The sequence below is a fragment of the Rhinopithecus roxellana genome, chromosome 16 (assembly GCF_007565055.1).
Source record: "Rhinopithecus roxellana isolate Shanxi Qingling chromosome 16, ASM756505v1, whole genome shotgun sequence".
NCBI classification, from domain to species: Eukaryota; Metazoa; Chordata; class Mammalia; order Primates; family Cercopithecidae; genus Rhinopithecus; species Rhinopithecus roxellana.
The window spans coordinates 66,439,839-66,466,127 of record NC_044564.1 but is presented as its reverse complement, the minus strand read 5'-3'; the positions used below and the strand labels follow the sequence as shown (position 1 = coordinate 66,466,127).

The following is a 26,289-nucleotide window of genomic DNA, read 5'->3' as shown; positions in this document are numbered from 1 at the left end:
ATGACTGATCAACTCCCAAAGTCATTTTTCCACAGAAATCCTATATTTGCTAACAAGGAGAGATTTGAGCAAAAAAACTAAGAATTAATATGCAACCTAATATACAAAAGGATAAAGGTGGTTGTATTAAATGAGGCAATGTATATAAAACATGTAATAAAATATCTGACATGTAGGATGTACTTAAATGGTAGCTATTTCTAATTGTAGTAAACCATATACATCCGAATATTTGTATTCCCCTTTTATTTGTTTAATTAATAACATTTCAGACACCCTGATAACCTCTTCCTTACCCCTTAAAGCTTTTTAAGCATTATGTGTTGGATATAGCTACTACCATTATGTACGTGTTGGAAGTATGTGAGTGATAATTAGCTGATTCTGCAGAACTGTCAACAGTTTTGGTCAATAGGGGGCTCTCTTGTAATATTTAAAGAAAATGTTCAGTTGAGAAATAGACTCTCTGGAAACAAATGCTGTGTGAATTCTGTATTGTATCTCATTTTAAAGCTGTCACAAAAATCTGTGAACAAGATATTGTATTTAATTCTGTTTTCTTAGCATTGGCTCTCTGTATAAATATTTAAACTGGTATAGTGTAGAATTTGACAAATGTATCTGTATACATGTATGTAGTATTTATGTTTGTATACACAGACATGCATATATGCAAATGTACATAGTGAGCCTCTTAATTTGTAATTGCACTTATTTAAAATTGATTCAAGTAGAGTTTAGCTTTTTCTAATGTTAGTTTAGAGTTTTCCTTATTTTTGATAACTTATTTTGATAGGACAGTTAATCAGCAAACTTTCAGTGGAAATTTGTTGTTTTGCATAGACTGATTATTTAAATAGAAGATAATTTCCTGAAACAGGAAAAAATAAGAGCATTTTCGATAAAAGCACTTTGTTACTACATAAAAATTTTAAAAATTTCTAAATCTGTCAACAAGATAGAATAGTATATGACATATAGTTGATATTCAAAACTGTGCCTTGAATTTAAACAGATTAATTCCCAAGTAATCTTCTGAAGCTCAGTGATCTGTTTGCTGTCACAGTAGTAATAGATTTTTAGAAAGCTAGGTGAAATATGTATTCAGATAATTGCTAATAATACAGAAAACTCAGTTTTTAAGCACCTCGTATTGTAGTGTTTCTTATTAACTAAAATACAAATGTTCATGATACAAGTGGATATTGATGCCTTTTTTCCAAACGAATGCAGTAGTTTAAGATTAAAAAAAAATCAACTAGGAAAGACTCACTTATTGGTGACCAAATAAGGTGCCATTTAACCTTAATTCTAACCTTGGGGTAATTTCTCTTTCTAGGCCTCTTGCTTCCATAGTTTTAGTCAACTTTTCAGAAGTTGTTAGCAGTGAGGGGGAAGTACAAAGGATTGGAGGATCAGAAAGGAGGGTAGACAAGGGACCTAAAGAGATTCAGGAATTTTTATGATTAAATTTCCTGATAGAGCGCTGCTGAAATGTTCAGAGAAAAGGGAAATGTATAGTGTAAATTGGAAGCAAGGAAAATTTTTGATGTTTTCAGAAATTGCACTACTTAGCTGCCTAGCACAGTTTTAGGTTTGGAGGTCAATTCTCACAATGCCTCAAGGTTTTCTATATTTGTGGCTTTGATCTTTTTGTTTGTTTGTTTGTTTTTGTTTGAGATGGAGCCTTACTCTGTTGTTGCCCAGGCTGGAGTGTAGTGGCACGATCTCAACCTCCACCTCACTGCAACCTCCGCCTCCTGGTCTCAAGTGATTCTCCTGCCTCAGCTTCCTGAGTAGCTGGGATTACAGGCGCATGGCATTATGCTCGGCTGATTTTCATATTTTTAGCAACGATGGGGTTTCACCATGTTGGCCAGGCTGGTCTCAAACTCCCGACCTCAGGTGATCTGCCCCCCTTGGCCTCCCAAAAATCTGGAATTACAGGCGTGAGTCACCGCGCCCAGCTTGATCATTCTTTCTAAGTAGTTCAAATGTTGCAAAAAGAACTCATATAGATTGAGTACCTTAGTGCTTCTTAAAGCTGTTCTGGTTAAAAGTGCTGTGATCATAGACATTGTTTCTCAGACTTCCTGGGGACAGGAAGGATAAAACAAGGATAAGCCTTGTTGTCCTTGATAACAATGTTGAAGAGCATTTTTGAGTGTGTATAAGCACACTTCTTTTATAATCTTGCTTGCAAATAACAAAGCACAGTAGATTTTCTTGTTTACAAAACATGCACTCTTAATTAAGTCTAAGAAATACCTCTCTAAGATTTTTCAGTTCAGTTCTATATTTGACTTTAAAAAATGGTTTGATGACAAGTTAAAAAGAGCGATTTAAGTTAGGACCGAAACCTGTTACATCATTTCTTTTTCATTGACAGTATAATACTATTTTGAAATGAAGACATTTGTGCAAAGTCATTTGTAGTTTTGAACTAGGGTTTTTTGCTGGAATTTTAGGATACTTTGACAATTTGGATACAATAAATTTGGAACAATAAAATATTCAGCTTAAATTAGCCTTGAAAGTTTTTGATTGTAACATTAATCCTCTTTCCTAGTTAGGGTTCACTGTTGTATTGGTGGAAGTATAGCTCTATGTATTTGTAAATAGTTTTGAATACATTTTTATTTTCAGCAACCAGGGATAGATTTTTAAAATGAAAAAAGGTTGTGAATGCTTATCAGTCATGTCAGAGTGGTATGTTTCAGCTGTTTTACTTCAGGGCATTCAGATTGCTTTCCACAGCTAGAATGCTGTAAAGGAAGAGCAATATACAGGGAAGCAGGGTTCTTGCTCTCTTGGCCCCTATGTCTTCTAACTGTACATCCTCTGGCTTAACTCCTTTGTTCCCTGGTTCCATATCAGTAACACAGGAAGCTACCGTCTGCTCTTCCTGTCTCGCTGAGTTGTTATGAGTTGAAGGGGATCACATATGTGGACTTCCTTTGTGAAGTGCTTTACAAATGTAAGATGGTATATTTATACTTTTCCTTGTATAGTTTGTTTTTACCTTCAAATGGCCTTAGCATATCTCCATGAAGTCAAGCATATGTGATATTATTTGTTTTTATTTTAGTCTTGTTGATCCTGAGGTGAACTTAAAATATTGTTTCTTTTTCATTTTTTTTTCTTTAGGATTAACAATTGTGTTGGTGAAGATAATCATTGGCTCTTTCTGCAGTTGTGTTTCTACACTGAACTTCTTACTTGCTACGCACTGATGTTTTCTTTCTGCCACTATTACTATTTTCTTCCACTAAAAAAGCGTAATTTGGTAAGAAATGTTTATATCCACTAACATTAGAGCAGTTGTAGCATACAATTATTAACATGTGGTTCCTTTAAGTACAAAAGATTGGGAACAAAACAACGAAAATAAACTCCCAAATTGGTGAATTTTGAACTATATTGGGATTGAGAAAGTGGGCCCTAGTCTGACATTTCCTTTTCATGAAATTCATTTATGGTTATTTATTAGTGTTGAGTGGCTTTCTTTAGAAAGCAACACATTGAATCTTTCAATATATGTGTCTTGGTTTAAAAATATCTATGATAATGAAAAAGATGAAATGTTCTTGTTTCTTTTCAGGAATAAAAATGTAGAATGTATTTTTTTTTAGCATAATGTCATCAAGATTTTATTTTATTTTTTATTATTATACTTTAAGTTCTAGGGTACATGTGCACAACGTGCAGGTTTGTTACATATGTATACATGTGCCATGTTGGTGTACTGCACCCATTAACTCGTCATTTACATTAGGTATATCTCGTAGTGCTATCCCTCCTGCCTCCACGCACCCCACAACAGGCCCCGCCCGGTGTATGATGTTCCCCTTCCTGTGTCCAAGTGTTCTCATTGTTCAACTCCCAGAATGTAGTTTTTAAAGGTTCTCAAACAGTTACGTTCTTGAGAAAAAGAACTTTTTTTCTCCCTGACTTTGATCAGCAATGATAACATGAATTTGCAGGATGCTTTAAAAAGTTATCCACTGAGAATATAATGCATGCTAGTACTATAGTTTTAGAAATGTTTCATCTTATTTGTAGATAAATTTCTGATATAATTGGCATTAAAGTTAGATCATGTAAAAGAATGTACATATTCCCCAGAGTAATCTGTTTCAAATAGTTGAGTCTAATAAGAAAAGCATTAAAATGAAATTCCTCAGTAGGATTAAGGTAGTAATTTTTTTAAGTAACAGAGAAGTAGAATTTAGTGGTGTTAATGAAAAACAAAGAACGGCTAAGAGGTAATGAATGCATTGTAGTATAGTGCAGTATTGGCAAACTCTGGGCCTTGGTTTAAGTTCAGTCCTCTGCCTGTTTTTGTTAAGAAAAAGTTTTACTGGAAAACAGCTACTTTCTTTTGTTTATATATTGTCTATGGCTGCTTTTGTTTTGTAACAGCAGAATTGAATAGTTGTGGCAGAAACTGTATGGTCTGTAAAGCCTAAAATATTAACTGTCTGGCTCTTCACAGTAACTTGGCCAGCCTCTGGTAGTGGAAAGATCTTGTCTTTATACATACCTGGGATTAAAGCCTGTTTTTTCTTATTACATGAGTGAGTTTTGACACATTGTTTAACCTCTCTGAATGGTAATTTTCTTCTACACTCATTATAATGTCAATAGTAATGGGATTAAATGAAATAATATATGTAAACTTAACTGGTATGTGATAGACATTCAATTTATGTTACATTTGATTTTAGTGAAAACTCTCAGAGGGAGGAAACAGTTTTCTTTGGCCTATTAATTTTTATGAAAATTTTAGAGACTGTTTTACAGTAAGCATTTATTACTGGAAGATTGATGACCAACTAAGGAAATTCCAGTAATCAAATGATGAAGGAGTAAGGTGTTTGAAATTACAAACTAATTTTATTCTCCAAATGAAAGGTAGAAACTGGAGAAATTAATGGCAATTAGGCAGTCACCATTTTTTAAAATGGAGAAATGGATTATAGGTTATATCTGAATGTGCTACATATATGTATATATTTACATGCATAATAAATATTGGAAAAAGGTCAGCAGCATAGTAAATGTTTGTTAAAAGATTAAATATATCAGGAAGAAGAAAGTATATAAAAAGTGAGTGTGAAAAGTGGGTTTTGAAAAGTCAAACCAGATTTTCCTTAGAGCAATCAATTGTAGATGCAAGCAGGTGTTTTTTTAAATAAAAATCATAATAATATGTTAGCATTTTACCAAATGAAAATCAAATCATTATGTTGGTTGTTAGAAAGCTACTTTAGGGATGAAGCACTACATTATAAATAATTCTAGGGATCTGACAGAGTTATGTATGTCTAGTAGTACTGAGCAGAAATCGTTCTCTTAGCCTAAGTCTTAGTTTCCTTGTTGTATCAAGTGGGGTACTTGTATAATTACCACCATATTAGCAGTAATGAAATGAAAACTCAGAGATTATGTTATGAAATTTCCAGGATCATTTTGCTTCCTTTTGAGAAATCAAGTAATTTTTAGTTTTGTTTATGATATATTATCTCAATGAACGAAGTAATTCATATATATTTTCAAGTTAGGTATATGGAGAGAAGAGCTTTACTACAATATTTCCCATAGTAAGAAAAGACAGACGAATTTAAATACATAAAATTGAATGTTTATTAGCAGTGTTCTAACCTACTTAAGTTTGATAGAGTAAAGCTAAATTCTAGGACCAGAATTATAACTAAACTTGAAGAAAGTATTTTATAATCTATGTAGCTCTAAATATTCCAATGATCTGAAGCAAATGAATGTTCAGTAGTTACTCAATATACATTGAAATGACTTCGAGTCATTTCATTGATTTAGAAGTTGGGAATTTGAAGCTATATTACAGATACATACAAATTTCATTACATCTTTTTGGTGGATTGACTCTTGTATCATTATAAAACATGCTTCTTTATTCTTAATAATGATTCTTGCCTTCAAATTTTTTTTCTGTTACTAGTTTAACTATATCAGTTGTCTTTTAGTTAGTGTTTTCATGGTATATCTTTTTCTGTCTTTAATACTTTCAACCTTTCTTGGTTACTATGTCTCATGTGTCTTATAGATAGCAGATATTTCATCATTAAAAAATTATCTTTTAATATGAAATATTTAGTAAATTTTTACTTAGTATAGCTGGTATTTTGTCATCTTCCTATTTATTTACTATTTGACTTCATCTGTTCTGTGTTCCCATTTTTCTCCTTTTCTTGCCTGTTTTGGAATTTCTAATTAAAAAAAAATTCCAATTTTCTATTTCTAGTGGCTTTCTCTTTTATTCTTTTTATAGTTTTCCCCAAAATGAAAACATTATTCTGATTTTTTTGAAGTATAAGTTAGTACTTTACCATTGTGCACCTAATGAAAGCAGTGGCCTTGGAACACCCTCTGTCATCATCATTTTTTGTATTTTGGGGTGGAAAGTAGATACAGAAAAAAATCACATGGTAACAAGACTTTATCATTCTTGCATATACATTATGTGTTATATTCTTATATAAGTTATATGTTACCTATAGTCAGTATTTGTTTTGAGTTATCTACGTATTGGTGTTTTTTCTAGTACTCCTTATGTCTGAGCCTCCTCTAGGCTTATTTTTTCTGCTTTTATTGCAAGTCTGTTGGAACAAATTCTCTCAGTGTTGGTTCTCTAAAGATGTTTTTATTTCTCCTTCATTTTTGAAGGATTTATTGTTTGGCACAGAATTGCAGGTTGGTGGTTACTTTTGTTTAGTTTTTAAAAGATGTTATTCCGTTGTCTTATGGTTTCCATCATTTCCGTTGTATAGTCAGTTGTTGGTGTTACCGTTACTCCAATGAAATGTGTGTTTCTTTGGCTGCTTTTATGATTTCTTTTGGTCTTTGTATTTTAGCAGTTATTCTGTGATTCTGTGATGTGCTTTTGGTATTGTTTTCTTTGCATTTTTTCTGTTGGAGAGTTTATGTAACTTTGAATCTGTGGCCTGATGTCATTCTTAAGTTTTGGAAATTTCTTGGCCTTTATCACTTCAAATATTACCTCAGCTCAATTTTTTCTCCTGCAGTTCTGGGATTCTACTTACATGTACATGAGGTCTCATTGTGCTGCATATGTTCTAAATTTATTTCTTTACTTTTTTATTCCCCTCTCTTTGCTTCATTCTGGATATTTCCTATTAATTTATCCTCTGGTTTACTAATCAGCTCTTCTGCCGTGTCTAATCTACCCTTAAATCCTTCTAAAGAGTCTTAATTCAGTTATTATATTTTTCACTTTTAGAATTTCCATTTGCTACTTTCTTTCATTGATAATTTCTGTGGTGAAATCATCTATTTTGTCATCTATTTTTTTGAACATGTTAATTACAGTTATTTTAACGTCTATGTTTGATTACTTTAATTTTGAGATCCCCTTGAGGGTTCGTTTCTGTTGACTCTTTTTTCCTCTCAATTTCCAGATATTTGGTCCTGTCTTCTGACATGCCTAAGTCAGAATACTGAGCATTTTGCATGACAAATTGTAGAAAATGTGGTTGACGTGTTCCTTCCTCAGATTTGCTTTACTCTTTTGTTTTTTTTTTGATAGGATATAAGAGAAGGCTCATTTTTATCCAGTCGGGTTTGTATAACAAGAATTTCTAATGCTAAATAACAGAACAGTGGTCTCAATATAGCAGTTCTTGGGAAAATGCTGTTTATTGTGTTTATTGGTACTTTGTAAGGAATGTTGATTGCTGGATTTGTCTTTGTGAAAGACTAGTTTCAATTTGCCTTTATTCCAATAGTATAGTCCTTCGGGGTCTCAGCTGAAAAACTGAGGTGTTTATTGTGGATTGTGCCCTACAGTTACTGTTTTCCTGGCCTTGGAGATTTTGCAGGATGTTCTGAGTCTCCAGTTCTACTTGGCTTTTCATTCAGTACTGAGTGTGAATTGACAAGTACTTTCAGATAAAAAGTAGTGCAGAGGCCGGGCACGGTGGCTCAAGCCTGTAATCCCAGCACTTTGCGAGGCCGAGACGGACGGATCACGAGGTCAGGAGATCGAGACCATCCTGGCTAACATGGTGAAACTCAGTCTCTACTAAAAAACTACAAAAAACTAGCCAGGCGTGGTGGCAGGCGCCTGTAGTCCCAGCTACTCGGGAGGTTGAGGCAAGAGAATGGCGTAAACCCCGGAGGCGGAGCTTGCAGTGAGCTGAGATCTGGCCACTGCACTCCAGCCTGGGTGACAGAGCGAGACTCCATCTCAAAAAAAAATAAAAGCAGTGCAGAATATATGGATCACCTTAATGCCTGTCTACTTTCTCTGAGATTTTGGCCCTATAAGTTCTGGAGACTTTGGCTATTTGCCAATGTCTTCAAACAGCTGTGTATTTATTAATTAATTGGATTTTATCTGGTTTTTAATAGTGTTTTTGGTGTGAGGGTTGGTCCCATACAAACTATTTCCTCATAGGTGTCAATGGCAATAACATTTTGTTTAAAAAAATTTCTTCCCAGGTGATTGTAATCATTGCTGCCTAATTGCATAACTCCAGGAGGTAACACTCACATCATAGTCTATGTAAATAGCATCCTGTGGAGTTGTGCAGTGCAAAACTTCTGTGGCCATAAGGTTTGAGAACTGCTGTAGTGTAGGGAATGAGACTCATGGTGGACTTTATAGGTGAGGTAGAGATTAACCAAATGGGGAGATGAAGGAAGTCATTGCTGGGCCAAAAAAACAACAAAAGCCTTGAGACTTTAACTGGAATAATTGGTTTTAAGGGCAAATCCATTGTAAAATTCCAGCTGTATAACAAACTTATTTAAAGCTAAGTAATAAAATAATGTTCTTACTTCAACAGTTCTTTTGTAAATTATATTTGCTTTGTTTTTCATAAAGGTAGAAAAAATTTAAGTAATTTAAGAACAAAAGTCACCATTATTACCACTGACATTGAAAAAAATAATGTTTTATGGTAGAATATTCTTCAAAAAATACTGTCCCATCAGTGTTTTCTGCAAGTCCTTTCTTAGGTTTCTTTCATTTTTCTCTAAAACAAAAATCTGTATCAAGCTCTTGATTATGTGTATGTGTATAAAACTGTGTGAATAAAGATAGTATCAGGAATTTCATTCATTCATCTTATTACTCTTTCTATTATTCAGGATATGGAATAAGATCCTCCAAAGTCCCTACCTATCTTTGGATATAACGTTAATGATTATTATACATATTTTTTGTGGGAGTAGTGATGCAGTGAAAGCATGCTGTGGACCTTGACCCTGTCTGTGTTCTTCTGTCATCCAGACTGAAGCAAAAGCTGTAGTCTGCATTTTCTTTCTACCATTTCAGGTAGATAGGTGGCAGCATAGTATCTTTTCTAGCCCATCTTTAAATTCCAAAGCTGAATGGAATTGCCTGGGTTGGAAAAGAAAGTGTTAACTTTCTTGCTTTTCTTTTCTTGTTTTTTTAAGGCGAAAGTGTTTATTCATTTAACAGCAACAACAACAAAAAATGAGTTGCACTTTGACCATTGCTGTAATGACACTTAACCTGTATTCAGTAGAAAACTGGTACGTTGTGGGTTATGCTCATGCTCATGGTAAAGACAGTTGAGAGAAAGCAGGTTGTTCACAAATTCTGGGAAATGAACAGATTGGGAGCCTAATTTTCTTCCATTTCTCTCTTCTCTTCGCCTTCTGTTTTCAGGAGAGCTCTTTCTGAGCTGGATTATTTTAATTTCCTTGCAAGTGCCCCATTGTTTTTTATAGTAACTTAATGCTTTTTAGATTTCTTCTTAATCTTTTAAAATATTCTTTTATTATGGACATTCAAAGCTTTATATGTTTTTACCATGTGAAGTTTTGAGGAAATACTTGAATTTATCCTTTGTTGAGGGAAGTAAGGACTAAGATGTGCAGGAGATAAGGAATTTATAGTTTATCATGAATCAATGCCCAAATTTAGGATTTATTTTTTAAGCTATAGATACTGATTTATATTCTGAGTCTTACACTAAAAAAAGACCTATGAACCTAAAAAGAATTAGTATTTACTGTCTTCCTCAGAAATAGTAACTAAAAAAATCCCGAAATTCTCAAATAGTTTAAAAAATGTGTATCTAGAAAAATTGCAGAAACTTGAGTAATAATTTTGTTTTCTAAATAAATGGAGATAAACTTTTTTTGGTTAGAATCACAAAATCAATAAATATTATAAACTTTGAGATGTTTGGAGAAGTTTTTCAGGTGTTAGACATTAAATTAGTTTGCATCATGTGCATTTATCATTCCAGTATAACGTTGAATTTTACTTAAACCCCTCTCGAAAGTAATGTTTCACTTTAAATATTTATTGGCATGAAAATCACTGTCTAGGTTCTAAAACCTGTAGATTGGGTAATGATTTGGCATTTAAGTGAGTAAAATAGATGGATATTGAAGAAAATGAGCTTTCATTTTTTACCAAGGTCCATATTTGACTGTTTCACATAGTTACTTTAAATGCTTATAAACAGATGCCTAGTCATTTGGTGTATTATCAAATTCTAATAATGTATTTCATTTTATTGGATACTGGTTATTTACCAAAACCAATAGTAGAAAATTATGGTTTTAAATTAATTATGAAGGAAAGTACCACTATATTTAAAGAGTATACCTTAAATTTATTGTATATTTATCCATGAATATTTTATTGGTAACGTGTTTTCTTTTTTATATTATTCTGGATTTGTATATTACTTGGATTAGCGGAAAATGTCTACTCATTTGAAATATTTCTGAAGGGATAAATAGTATGATTATCATCTTACAGGTATGGTAACTGAAATTCAGAGAAATTCGATACCTTGTCCAATCACAAAATGGCCACTTGGCAGAGGTGTGATTTGGGCCCATGTCCCTAAGTCATGTTCTTGCTATTACTATGTCTTATTCAAGCTCCCATTCCATACTGCTTTTTGCATTTTTCCCTCAAGAAATTTTTTAGCAATATTATTGTAGGATTAAAAATATTAAATATATTTAAAAATACTAAACATCATAATATATGCTCTTCAGAGAAAGCTCAATGAACCTCCTGATTGGTAGATTAATATTTTGCTGTTTTCATTTTTCATTGAGGCAGTCTGTTATATCTTATAAAGGCATCATAGTGGGTTAAAACTAGTTTTAAAATGTGTACCTGCTGGAAATCAGATGCGGGCAATGTTTACTGTTTCTCTACATGAGAAAATATAAGCTTTTAAAAAAAATAATTTGTGACTGTTAGTATCAGAGTTTATACAGCTAATCTTTGATGGCATGCCACTTTAATTCTAAAAGTATGTCTTTTAGCTTCTTTTTAGATGAAGTGGTTCTGATAATTTCTAGTTATTGTATACTTATTTTTATGTGAAGGGGAAAAGCATACTAACTGCATTTAAGGCTATGAGAGCAGTGGGTGACAGAAGGGGAAGAGAGGAGAGAGAATTTCAATAAAGGAAATGCTGCCAGAATTCAGAAGAGGAAAATAAATAATGTTTAGCAGCCTAGCCAACTCTTCTGCTTGGAAGATACATTATTATTATTCCAATTGGCTGATATCTAATAGCGTTGCTAGGGATTTGATGTCAGAACTGTGCCACAGAATTGTTTGCCTAGCCTTTTGGCTAACAAAAAATAGAAATAGTCAGAAGACTTGGCTGCAGGTAGCTTTGAATATTGGTAAATCTTTTCATAATTTATTTTAATCTTTTCCTATAATCAATTTTAAAGTAGTCTGAGTACTTCTGCTATTTGAAAAAATATTGTAGGCTTAATAATAACTTTTGTTTTCTTAATATCTAGAAGGTCATTTATTTTGTTCACTGAAGGATGGAAAAAAATTGCTGAAATACACATTTAGCTTTTTAGATTTTTGGAAAGAATAGCCAAGAGTCAAGAATAGCCAAGAATATTGTGGAATTAAAGTTGATATGAGACGAAAATTATTTTTAATGCTAATATAAAAGTAATTTGGCTTTTTTGTTCCTGTTTCCTGAGATGCTAGTAGAAATATTATTCCTTAGTAACATTTTTTATGTTTTTTGCTTGAAAAGAATAATGTTAGATATACAGTTTATATTTCTAAAGAAATAAGAATAATCTATTTATTATTCTAACAATTGCCAATTCTGTTTGTCAGTATATCTCTATTACTTTAGTGAGAGATGGAACACAGAAACTTTTTAATAAATCTTAATCCTGTCCTACAATACCAGGTTGACTGAGTGTATGTCCTGGTTAAACATGTTTCCATAGTAAGCTATAAATATTAATAGCATTTAACATAGAAAATTTATCAGTTTTTATTTCTCTGTAAGACTGTTACAGTTACTGTGAATTTAAATGGTTAAAACCTGGCAGCAATTTTTTTATTGTCTACTTTTACTTTTACCAAACACTGTAGCACTGCATTAATTGGTGAATGCAGTAAGGAAGTATGTTACTCTGTTCTCTTATTGGATTGCCCAAACTTTTCTAGAATTTTTACTGCTAAAATATGGTCAGGCAGACAAAATGATTTTTCTGGAATACTTCACCCTCAGCTATGAACCTGACAGTCAGATGCTAGTGAAATATGCTCTGTAAGGTAGTTGCATACATATGACTACCAAAATTTAGTGGATAATTCTGAACACTCAATGATAGCCATTAGGGAGGTATAAGTAATTATTTGTTTCACTGTAGATATTAATTGCCATTAGGATGTAATAAGACTGAAAAAAGTACATTTTACCTGAGCACTGAGTTGGGAAGTGGAGGAGTTTTATGTAGAATAAGCGTGTAACTTCTTTTCCTATATTTTGGAATATAATAAGCTAAGGCTCATTCCAAAAAGTGCTCATAACCATACAGATATCATAGGATTTTATTCTAGGATTAAATTAAGATTGTTTATTTTAATGTCAGAGTATTTGCCTTATGAACCTACCCTCAGCATGTGAAGTTGGTTATTTTGTTATTTTGAAAATTCAAATCTGTATGCTTTAAATATCTCAGATGTGATCTAAGCTGTTTCTGTTATTTTTTTTTTTAATTTTGTGATCTATACTGTCTCTAGGTGTTTCTATTCTTGAACAACAGAGAAAAACAAAATCCTTTACCAGTGGGTACAGTGGTTCTCAGTGGGGAGGAGGTTGACTTTCCCCCACACAAAACATTTGGTAATGTCTGGAGACGTTTTTGGTTGTCACAACTAGGAGAGTGCTACTGGCATCTAGTGGGCGGAGGCCAGGGATTCTGCTAAATGTCCTACAATGCACAAGAGAGTCCCCTGCAACAAAGTATTATCCAGCCTAGTGCCAGTAGTGCTGAGGTTGAGAAACTCTTTGGTAAGAGGAAGATCACAAAGAAAACACATATTTTTACTTTTCAGAGTAGTCTCATAAAAACAGAAAAGTAAGTATAAGCTATGGTTTATAAATAAAAATTGCTTCAGACTCATTGATAGGAAAATTGTCATTTTATATATAAAATTTTATTTGTAAAACACAGTTTTTAATTTTAAAAAATTGTGAGGAACATTTATTCAGTCATTCAGTACATATTATTGAGTGTACATATTATTGCCCATCGTCTAGGCTCTGAAACAAAGTTACTGTGTTTAAGGAGCTTACGTTCCGATTAGAGAAGACAGTCAATAAACAAATGTGTGGTAAACAATATAAGTATTATGAAGTATAATAAAGCAGGGTACAGGGGTGGATATAGTCAAGGAAGACCTTTCTCATAGGGACACTTGAGCAGAGACCTGGAACTCAAGCAAGTCCCTGTTGACATTCTCAAGGAGCGGTAAGGAGACCAGTGTATCTTGAATGGAGTCAGTTAGGGACAGAGCAGTAGGAGATGATGAATTGAGAGTAGTAAGGGCTGTGATTGGACTGTATGCTTTATTAAGATAGTGGTTGGGACTTTGTAAGCTGTTGGAGGGTGTTGAGCCACTACAGAATCTCATTTACATTTTAGGAAAAAAAAAAACAACCTGATTGCTATGAAAAATAAACTGAGGGACAAGGATAATAGCAAGAAGACCAGCTACCAGGCTGCTAAAATACAGTCCAAACACGAAATGATTATGCTAGTGGTAGAAGCGCTTACAAGTGGTCTATTATCGTTTGAAGAGCTAACAGAATTTGGTGATAATTTGAATGTGGGCTATGAGATAGAATGTGAAACGTCAAGGATATTTCCAAGACTTCACAGCCCAAACAACTGGAAGAATGGAGATACCGATTACTGAGAGGGGGAGCCTGAAGGAAGAATAGGTTCTGGGGAGAAGTTAAAGAGTTTGGTTTTACACATGTTTACTTTGCCTATTTGACTTCCAGGGACAGATGTTAATTAAGCAGCTAGATACAAAAATCTGGATTTCAATGGGGTGGTCTGAGCTAGATAAATAAATTTGGGAGCTTTCAGCATAAAGATGGTATTTAAAGACATGGAAACTGACTGGAGATTTCCTAGCAGTAATTACAAATAGAAAAGAAAAGAGTTCTGAAGACCAAACTCTAGGCACTCTTCAGTTTTTGAAGTTAGAAAGATCAAAGGTACAAGAAAGGTGACTAAGACTGCAGCCAGTGAAACAGGAGTAGAATGGTGGTGAGAGAGGGTCAAGAAAGTTGGTGGTAAATTAAATGAGAATTTATCTTGATGGACTGTGGAATATAAACAAGTAGGGAGTTGAATGTGTTGGGGAAAGTCAATGATACGGTGGTTGGGCCAAAGAATTGGAGCTCCCATTGGGGCTGAGTTGTTAGCACTGATAGTCTACAGGGAGTTAGCTCAAAAGAAAGCATGTGGTATTCATAAGGTGACATACTTGAAATTATAATTTTGAGTTGCAGTTCTTAGAAATGATAAGATACAGTATATAGTCTTAGAATTAGAATTGAGATTAGGATAGAAGATAAGATTATAGGAAGAAATGAGCTGAAGGAATTCACAGATCAAGTATTTAATTGTTTGCTAGATCATAAATAGCCAAATCTGACTCTTCTTTTCATTTAGCTTGCATTAAGAGGTGGTGCCCCCCTACTGCTAGTTTTGTAACATTTAAAACTTTTTTAATGATACAGTTCTAAAAGATTACCAGATAGGAGTATAGGAATATTATTAATATTTCATGGGAGGGACCCTCTTCTCCTCTGCTGGTTTATGTGTAAACATAAACATAACTATGTTTATGTACATGTTGCCTGTGTGTTTCTTTGTCTGTGTTTATCGCTGCTATTATACATGTGAAACAATCCTTGTAGATACTGTTCTCTGTCTCTTCACATGTTGAGGGAAGAGACAGTTCTTTGTCCAACTTTCTTTGTTTTCATTCATTCATTTAATAAATATTTGTTGAGTTGGAGCTGATTCTACGTTCCAGAAACTCATCATTGAACAAGACAGGCAAAAGTCCCCATCTTCAAGAAATTTGCATACTGCTAAGGGAGACAAAACAATAAAGAAATACATATATATCAGATGGAGATAAATACTATGAAAAAAATACAGCAAGGAAATAGGGAATACTGGGTTTTTCTGTAGTTTGGTCAAGGAAAAGGTCTCTGATAAGGCAATATTTAAGTAGAAACCTGAAGAAAGTGAGGGGAGTATGCATGTGGTTGTCTGGGGAGTTTTCTGGGAAGAACAAATGCAGCAGTCCTGGTTTGGAAGTTCGCTAGCTATGTCTGAGAAATAGCAAGGAGGTCAGTGTAGTTGAAGATGAGCCAGGAAGAAAGTAGTAAATGAGATCAGAGAGCTGGTCTGACTCTTCCTCTCCTTTTTTCCTGTCTCTCACATCCTTTTCTGTGTCTTATTTCACAAATTTTGTCTGTCTTTTTATAGGCCATTTATAACTAACTTTTATGTTTCATATGTATTTTAAGAGTTTGGTTTTCTAAAATTAAAAGTATTTTTATATTCTATATTTCACCGTCACAACTTTTTGTACCTTTTATATTGTAAAATGTGATACACGTATGAAGGAGTGCATAAAAATAAAAACAGTTAAGTGAATCATCCGGATGTTTCTTTTGGGCAACATTTGGAAGATTTATCCTTTTTGTTACTTTAGATACAGTTTATTTTCATTGTTGTGAATCCTCATAATATTTCATTTTTAATATAAAGCCATTTATTCATTCTGTTGGTGGATATTTACTTTGTTTCAAGTTTTGGGAGATTATAAATAATGCTGTTGTAAGCAGCCTTGTTTATTCCTCCCTCTGTACATGTGCATGTGTTTCACTTGGATATAGAGCTAGAAGTGCTGGTGTTCAAAGGTTAAGTGGTATGTTCTTTTAGATAGTGTTAAACAGTTTTCCAAAATCGTTGTACCGATTTAAACTCCTACCAATAGAGTATATAAATTCTGATTGCCTCATATCCTTACTAATACTCATTTAAGTTTTCTTAACGTTAGGCATTTGGTATGTATGAGCAGTACTTCATTGTTTTAATTTACACTTCTCTGATGACTAATGATACGCAACCTCTTTTCATGTATTTACTGATGATATGACTGGCCTATTTGGCAAAGTGTGCCTATTTAAGTATTTCTCCCATTTGACTTTTTGTTGGTAATTGTAGGGTGTTTTAGATTAGTCCTTTTTTGGTATTTGTTGTAAACATCTTCCACTCTTTGGTTTATCTTTTCACTCTCTTAATGGTATTTTTTGGTAAACAGAGGTTTTAAATTTTAATGTACTCCACCTTATCAACTGTTTCATTTTTGAGTAGTGTTTTTTGGGTTCAATTTATAAAATATTTTTCTATCCTTTCTAAAACCAATGTAATTCTCCCTTATTATCATCTAGGTACTATATTTTTCTGTCTTTCATATTTCTACCTGGAATTGAATTTTGTGATTCTCATGAGATGGAAGTCAGGGTTTCAGTTTTTTCACAGATGAATAGTCAGTTGATTTATCACCATTTATTGAAAAGATAATTTTTTCCCCTCCACTCTATAGTGCCATCTTTCTCATAATCATGATTCATGTGTGTGTATGTGTGTTTCTGTTTCTAGTCTGTTGGAGAGACAATACCACACTGTCATTATAACTATAGTTTTATAAGAAATGTTATTATCTAGTAGAACAGTCGTTTTTAACCTTTTTTTTTCATTCCCATTTTCCTTCTGTGGAAATTTTCTCTTCCTACCACCCCCATGAATTTAAATACTAAGAAACAAGATTTTGTCAGATAAGATTGACTTGTGTAGGGCCACAAACCATAGTGATGGCTAAGACTGTTTTTCTCCCTCTAAGAACCAGTTTTCTCCCACTTGGGAGCAAAACTTACCCTGTCGAGAATACATGCAGTAGAACTGACTTTCCTACCTTGCTCTGTTTATATGAGTGTCATGGTATTCTTTGTGTTTGTTTTTTCCTATGAAATAAAGAAACAGCTTAGCAATTTCTACAGAGTAAAGCAAAGTAAAAAAATATGTATAAAAACTCCCACCAGTAGAGTACATAGTATGTATGTACATACTATGTATATAGTATGTAATGTGGTTATATATAACCTGGGCAAGTTGAGCTTATCCTGGGAATGAAAGGTTGTTTTTTGCACTAGAAAATCAGTCAGTATATTTTATCACATTAACAGATTAGAAAAAAAATTCAAATGAGCATCTCAGTGTATGAAGACAAAGATAAAATTCAGGATTCATTCAGGTTACACGCTCTTTGTAAACTAGAAGTAGGAGAAGTTTTGTAATCGGATAAATGGTCTTTCTCCCCCAACCCCTTAAAAAAAACCACAAAGTCAACCAACTATAGCATGCTAAGATTAGATGTTAACTTCTTCCCTCCAGGTTGAGGACAAGGCATTGATGCCCACTATCACCATTATTATTATTAAACATAGTACTAGAAATTTAACCAATGCAGTAAGACAAGAGAAAGAAAGAAAAGGTACAACTGCTAAATGAAATATAACTGTCATTATGCATAGATGATGTAATTGTGTAAATGATTTATCTATAGTTTTTTTGGGTTTTTAAGAAAGTATAAAAAATGTGACTATGAAACAGTATTTTAAAAAATCTATTTTTATGTGCTCACAAACAAACCTTTAGACAATGAAATTAATAGCAAATGCCATTTATAATAGAATCAAAAACTGGGAAATTACTGAATTAAATCTGACAAAGTGCAAGGCCTTTAGGAGAAACTTGGCGAAAGATAATGGAGAGAATATATCATATGTGAATATATGCCTGAGTATGTGTTGTAACTTGAAAATCTAATTTTAAAATTTTTATGCAAATACAAATCATCTAGAATAATCAAGACATTCTTGCAAAAGAATAAGATGGGATGACATGGCCTACCAGATATTGAGACTTATTACAAAGCCATAATAACTAAGACATTTGTCACTGTTAACAGGGATAAACAAACCAAGGGAACAGAGTAGAGAGCCCGTGTATGTATGGATACTTCATCTCAGGTCACTGAAGAAATGATAGCTTTTTAGTCATTCTGGAACAGTTGAATATTCATATTCGAAAAGTAAATTCAGATTCTTATCTTTCATTGTGCACAAAAAATTTAAATAATAATGCTATGTGAATTAATGACCTAATGTGAAAGGCAAAACTTACAAAGCTTTTAAAAGGCTTTACAAGATAATATAGGAGAATGCCATTTTTACTTTAGCATCAGGAAAGATTTATTAAATAGGATATAAAAAGTACTAAAGGAAAGGATTGATACATTGGACTACTTAAAATTAAGACTTGAGTTTATGAAAAGATGCCATCAAGAGGGTGAATAGGATAGTTTCAGAGCAGAAGATATTCGAAATATGCAACTGAAACATAGCAATATCCAAAATGTATGAAGAAGGAGTTAGTAACCTCTACCTTTAGGGTAGGGTAGGGGTGAGGGAGAGCCAGCAATGGGGAAGGAATACACAGGAGGCTATACTTGGTTTCAGATGTTCTAATTCTTGAGAGGATACTGTTACTCTTCTTCTTCTTCTCTTTGAGACAGAGTCTCACTCTTGCTGCCTAGGCTAGGGTGCAGTGGCACGATCTCGGCTCACTGCAACCTCCACTTCCCAGGTTCACGTGATCCTCCTGCCTCAGCCCCTCTAGTAGCTGGAATTACAAGCATGCACCACCATGCCCTGCTAATTTTTGTATTTTTTTTTTTTTTTTAGTGGAGATGGGGTTTTGCCATGTTGGCCAGGCTAGTCTTGAACTCCTGACCTCAGGTGATCCACCCGCCTTGGCCTCCCAAAGTGCTGGGATTACAGGCGTGAGCCACAGTGCCTGGCCCAGTGTTACTGTTCTTTAAACTGAACACATGTTTTATGAATTTATCTGTATATGAGCACATTTCTTAACAAAATGGAAGAAATGTAAACAATAAAGAAATACATTTATTGATTATATTAGTTTGCTAGGTCTGCCTTAAGAAAATAAAACAAACTGGGTGGCTTACACAACAGAAAATCATTTTCTCACATTCTGGAGGCTACAACTCCAAGATCAGGATGTCAGCAGGTTTGTTTTCTCCTGGCGCCTCTGTCTTTGGCTTGCAGATAACCACCTTCTCTCTGTCCTCACATGGTCTTTCCTCTGGGAACATCTATGGTGTCTCTCAGTGTGTCCAAATTTCCTCCTCTTATAAGGACACCAGTCAGATTAGATTAGTGCCCACCCTAAGGGCCTCATTTTATTTTAGTCACTGCTTTAAAGGCCTTGTCTCCAACTACAGTCACATTCTAAGGTACAGGGGTTAGGGCTTCAACATATGAATTTTGGGGCACACAGTTGAGTCCATAACACTGATTATGTAGTAAAGATCTGGGATAGCAAATGGGTTCCTGTGATTTGGATAAAAATTTTTAAGCCAATTTTTGGATTCAAAAAGTGTTACATCTAAAAAAATCTAAGACAGAAGTAAAGATGTACTCTAGAGAACAGTGTTAAGTGACTCAAAATATGGATTTAGTGCTGATGATGTTAATTATGCATGTGTGAACTTGGAATACAGTTGTTTTTTTGAAAATGTAAAAGTGATAAAAAGCAATTTCTAGATTAAAGTTTTTTTACTACTGTATTTTACATAAATACTTTAAATATAAATGTATAACCAAATGAATAAATGTAATATTATAAGTGGATCATTTAGTCTCATCTCCATCCTTGACATTTATAAATTGTAGTTGGCCAAAAATTATTTTAAAATCTTTTCACTGGGAGAAGAGTGGATGGATTTTATTTGGTCATAGATGGTAATTTTAGTACAGTAAGCTCTGCTATAATGCAATATGTGCATTCCTAAAAATCACTTCACTGTGTAAAACCATGCATTAAAACCACAGGGCTTACCACTCCGAAACTTTGTCTGTGACACTTAAAAGGATAGGAACCTAATAAAAACCACAGCACTCTTTTATAAATGTTAAATGATTAAGAAATACATAAATACTATGATAAACATGGCACTTTACCTTGAAGAAGACCTGAAGTTTTCTTATGGAAGTGAGCATCAGGAGGGTTGCAGAATGTGAATTATTGTGAAGTGATGGAAGGAAGGTCTGTGAAATTGGAGGGAAGGTTGTAATACTAGATGCGGGTGGGTGTGGCTCATAGCATGGAAGATAAACTGAGGTGGCTGGTAGATGTTTGACAGGTGAGTGTGTTTTGTGTATTCCTACGTATTTTAGTTCATCTTGGTACAATTTTTTGTGTTCATCTAGGATTTTTTCACAGATAAAATTATGCATAAGAATGATTGCTGTGGTCAAACTTGTTTAATGTATCAATTATGTTAGAACAAATTTGTGTTTTTAAATAGCATTAATGCAGATTTTAATTTTTTGTATCTTCCACAGGCCCATCATTTTGGTTTTATATGTTTCATAGGGATTCTATATTGGGTTCTTTTTACTGAAGTTTTAAAATGAGTGCCTAATATTTACCTGCTACATAATGTTTTAAGTGTCTTGCTGAATTCTAAGTTTTTCCAGGCTAATGAATAAGTAATGTGGATGTGGAACCTGATTTTTGCCTTAGTCTGGTGGTGACTCAATATAATACACACAGAAAAGTATCAGTTCTTTCATTTCAAGCAAGCATACTATCTCTGGTGGCCTTCCTATTTTTGAAGTTGCTATTAGGATACCTTAATCCCTAACATGAATCAGTATAAAAGAAAGCATGTGGGTGGTTGTGTTTGGGTGTCCTTCCCATCCACTTGGTGCTTTTATTTTCTGTGGTTGCTTTATTCCACAGCTTAGCAACAGCAGATTTCCAGGAGAAGTCTTAGTTCTTCAACTCTCTCTCCTTCCTCTGGTCTGGTTGGTTGGGTAACAGTGAGGGTAAATGAAATGCTTCTTGTTTTTCTGTCTTCCTACCACAGTATCTTTGGTTTACTTTTAGAACACTCATTTTCAATCTCTGAGCCAGAAGACCTGCCTTTAAATCACAGCATTTCAATTCCTCCCTCCTATCTAGGCATTCCTTTGTGTTTCTACCGTACTCTGCATGCATCCCTGTTATAGAATATATCACATTGTTTTGGAATTTTCCAAAGTTGGGCTCTCTTTCTAAATAAACTGTACTTCTTGAGTGCATGGACCATATTTTCATCATTTATACATTTCTATTATGTAACACAGTGCTTGGCAATGGTGGTTGGGTGACTGGATGGAAGAGTGAATGAAGTAGGCTTGAAGAGAGCTGTTCTTAAATGATCCTATTATATATGATTTCCCTTCATTTTGACCGTGTTAATGATTTCTAGATATCTTGGTCACTTGAACTTTAATATGAATTATGCTGTGTATTCAAACTTTTTAGCAGAAAAATAATAACATTCCTTTTGTAAACCAAAGATTGTACAACCATCTGTGTTTTGTTTTGTTTTAGGTTTCTTTTTCTTTTCTTTTTCTCTTTTTTTTTTTTTTTTTTTTTGCCCAAAATAGATTCAAAAAGCAAACAAGGCTAACTGGCACCTAAGATTGAGGAGTTTTGATACAGTAGAGTAGTAAACTCCTATATTTTCCAGCTTGCTATTATTGTAAATTAAAATACCTATTTTTGAAATTTTAAAATATTTATACATTGATTTAAATAGAACAAGTATAAAAGAGGGAGAGGAGTTCTATTAAGATAATAAGGAAGATGTGTTATGGCTCAAGTCTTGATTATTATTGCAACTGTAAGCAATATAAGCAACTCTGAATTGTTTTTAAGACTTTCTTTTTCTTTATAGGACCTCTTTGTTGTTAGACACGAATTGGCCATAATGAGACTAGCTGCCTTTATGGGCATTACTATGTTAGTCGGAATAACTGGACTCTTTTACACTCAACTAATTGGCATCATCACAGTAAGTATATTTTTAATGTAAAGTAACATTTATGAATATATTACCTAATTATGAATGTAATTCTGAAAAGTTATAGAAAGTTTAGAAATTAAAGGAGAAAATTAACAATACTTTTTAGTACTTTCATATGCCTATGTAATTTTAAAGTAGTTATAATCAAGTACAAAGTACATACAATTCTGTATCCTGTTTTTGAAAGCTAACAAATATAGTGTTTTTATATGAGTATAGACATCATGTTTGTAGTTTTTTATTGATACACAGTATCTTACGTATTTATGGGGTACATATGAGTATTTGTTACATGCATGTAATATATAATGATCAAATCAGAGTATTTGGGGTCTCCATCAACTTGAGTATTTATCATTTCTATATGTTAGGAACATTTCAAGTCCTCTCTGCTAGTTACTTTAAAATATACATTGTTGCTGACTGTAGTCACCCTCCTGTGCTACTGAGCATTATAACTTATTTCTTCTAACTGTATGTTTATAACCATTAACCACACTCTCTTCATTCCCTGCTCCACCCATGCACCCTTTCCAGCCTGTTGAATCTCTCATTCAATTCTTGACCTCCATGAGATCAACTCCTTTGGCTACCACATATGAGTGAGAAAATATGGTGTTTGTCTTTCTGTGCCTGGTTTGTTTCACTTAACATAATGACCTCCAGTTCCATCCATGTTGCTGCAAATGACAGAATTTCATTCTTTTTATGGCTGATAGTATTATTCCACTGTGTATATATACCAAAATTTTAAAATTCATTCGTCTGTTGATAGACACTTAGGTTGATTTCGTATCCTTGCTCTCATGAATAGTGCTGTGATAAACATGCAACTGCAGGTATCCCTTTGATATACTGATGTTTTTTCCTTTGGATGAATACCCTGTAATGGATTGCTGGATCTTATGGTAGTTCTATTTTTAGTTTTTTTGAGAATTCTCAGTATTGTTTTCCTTAGTGATTACACTAATTTACATTCCCACCAACAGTGTACAAGAGTTCCCTTTTCTCTGCATGTTTGCCAGCATCTGTTACTTTTTGTCCTTTTAATAAAGGCCGTTCTAACTTAGGTAAGATGATACCTTATTGTGGTTTTGACTTGCATTTCTCTGTTGATTAATGATGGTGAGTACTTTTCATATACCTGTTGGCTATTTGTATATCTTCTTTTGAGATACGTGTCTTCGTGTCCTTTCCTCACTTTTTAATGGTACCGTTTTTTATTGTTGAGTTGAGTTCCTGGTATATTCTGGATACTGTCCCTTGTCAAGCAGGTAATTCAAGTGTTTTCTCTCATTCTACAGGTTGTCTCTTCACTCTGTTGATTGTTTGCTCTACAGCTTTTTAATTTAATAGAGTCTCATTTGTCTGTATTTGTTATCTGCACTTTTTGAGATCTTAGCCATAAAATTTTCATCTAGACCAATGTCCCGAAATATTTTTCCTAGGTTTTCTTCTGGTAGTTTCACAATTGTAGGTTTGATGTTTAAGTCTTTAATACATCTTGAGTTGGTTTCTGTATATGGTGAGAGATGGGGTCCAGTTTCATTCTTCATTCTTAGGCATATGGAGATCCAATTTTCCCAGCACTTCCCATTTATTCAAAAGATTGTTCTTTTCCCAATGTATATTCTTGATGCCTTTGTCAAAAGTCAGCTGACTGTAAATATGTGAATTTGTTTCTGGATTCTCTATTCTGTTCCCTTGGTCTATGTGTCTATGTATCTGCTTTTATACCAATACTATGCTGTTTTGGTTACTATAGCCTCATAATATATTTTGAAGTCAGGTAATGTGATGCTTTCAGCACTGTCCTTTTTGCTTAGGGTTGCTTTGACTCTTCGGGCCCTTTTTTGACTTCATACAAAGTTTAGGATTGTTTCTCTAATTATGTGAAAAATGATGTTGGTATTTTGATAGTGATTACATCAAATCTGTAGATTGCTTTGGGCAGTATGGTCATTTAACAGTAATAATTCTTCTGATCCATGATCATGGGATAGCTTTCCTTTGCCTCCTCCTTTAATTTCTTTCTTTAGTGCTTTGCAGTTTTCCTTATAGAGCTCTTTCACCTCCTTGGTTAAATTTCTTACAGTGTTGTTGTTGGAGCTATTGTAAATGGAATTGTTTTTTATTTCTTTCTCTGCTAGTTCATTATTGGTGTATCGAAACACTACTGATTTACTGATTCTTGTATGCTGATTTTGTATCCTGTGACTTTACTGAATTTATTTATCAGATTGAAGAGTTTTTTGGTAGAGCCTTTAGGTTTTTCTTGATACAAGATAATATCAACAACACAAAAGGCCATAGATGGCCTTTATTATGTTGTATGTTTCTTCTGTGCTTAGTTTGTTGAGCGTTCCAGTTCCTTCCTCTTCAATTTTTTGAAATAGTTTGAGGAGAATTGGTGTTAGTTCTACTTAATTTAACATTTGGTGGAATTTGTGAAGTTGTCTGGGTCCTGGACTTTTATTTGTTGGGAGACTTTATTACTACTTTGATATTATTACTTTTTATTGGTTTGTTCAAGTTTTCTGTTTCTACCCAATTCAATCTTGGTAGGTTTTATGTGTCTAGGAATTTATCATTTACTCTAGGTTTTTCAGTTTGTTGGTATATATTTGTTCTTAATAATCTTTGATAGTCTTTGTATTTCAGTGGTATCAGCTGTAATGTCTCCTTTTTCATTTCTGATTTTATTGACTTGGGTCTTCTCTCTTCTTAGTTAGTCTTGAAAGTGATTTATTTACTTGTTTATCTTTTCAAAATACCAACTTTTTGTCTTATTGCCTCTTTGCTTATTTTTTTAGTCTCTTTTTCTTTTACATCTGATCTGGTCTTTATTATTTCTTTCCTTCTACTAATTTTGGGTTTCGTTTGTTCTTGCTTTTCTGGTTGCTTGAGGTGCATCATTAGACTGTGTTTGCTTGAAATCTTTCTACTGTTTTCATATAGGCATTTATTACTGTAAATTTCCCTCCTAGCACTGCTTTTGTTTTAGTCCATAGGTTTTGATATGTTTTGTTTTCATTTTTATGTGTTTCAAGAAAGTGATTTCCTGCTTAGTTTCTTTCTTAGCCCAGTGGTTGTTGCTTAAATTCCATGTATTTGTATAGTTTCCAAAGTTCCTCTAGTTATTGATTTTTAGTTGTATTCCATTGTGGTCTGAGAAGATACTTGATACAATTTAGATTTTTTTCATGTTTCTTGAGACTTGTTTTGTGTCCTAACCTATGGTCTATCTTGGAAGTGTTCCATTTGCTGATAAGAACAATGTGTATTCTGTAGCTGTTGGATGAAATGTTTTGTAAATATCTGTTAGGTCCAGTTGGTCTAGAGAGCAGTTTAAATCCGATGTTTCTTTGTTAATGATTTTACTAGATCTGTCTCATGCTGAGAATCCTGTGTCCATGTCCTCAACTATTATTGTATTAGAGTCTATCTTTCCCTCTAAATCTAATACTTGGTTTATATATCTGGGTGCTCTGGTGTTGGGTGCATATGTATTTAGAGTTGTTATATCTACTTGCTGAATTGATCTCACTATCATATAATGGCCTGCTTTGTAACTTTTTACTATTTTTAACTTAAAGTCTGTATATCTGATATAAGTATAGCTAGCTATTCCAGCTTACTTTTGGTTTCCGTGTGCTTGGAATATCTTTTTCTGTCTTTCTACTTTCAGTCTATATGTGTCTTTATAGGTGAGATGAGTGTCTTGTAGGCAGCATATCGTTATGTCATGTTTGTTTGTTTTTTTAGTCCATTCAGAAAGTCTGTATGTTTTAAATGTGGAGTTTAATCCATTTACATTAAAGAGTATTATTGATATGTGAGGGCTTACTCCTGTCATTTTATTAATTGATTTCTGATGTTTTGTATATTGTTTGTACCTTTCTTTCTCTTTTATTGTTTATCATTGT

General features: G+C 33.5%; 1 protein-coding gene across 5 annotated transcripts in view; it reads left to right on the top strand.

Moving 5' to 3' along the window:
- ZDHHC21 (zinc finger DHHC-type containing 21) overlaps positions 1-26,289 on the top strand; it is a 74,016-nt gene that overhangs the window by 22,997 nt on the left and 24,730 nt on the right. For all 5 annotated transcript variants that reach the window (XR_004054020.1, XM_030920005.1, XM_030920004.1 and 2 more), the window contains 2 exons: positions 3,148-3,286; positions 22,235-22,351. Coding sequence is in view for 4 of the 5 variants with exons in the window: in XM_030920005.1 (XP_030775865.1) it covers positions 3,148-3,286; positions 22,235-22,351 (256 nt within the window). In the remaining variant the exon portion in view is untranslated. The remainder of the gene's footprint in view (positions 1-3,147; positions 3,287-22,234; positions 22,352-26,289) is intronic.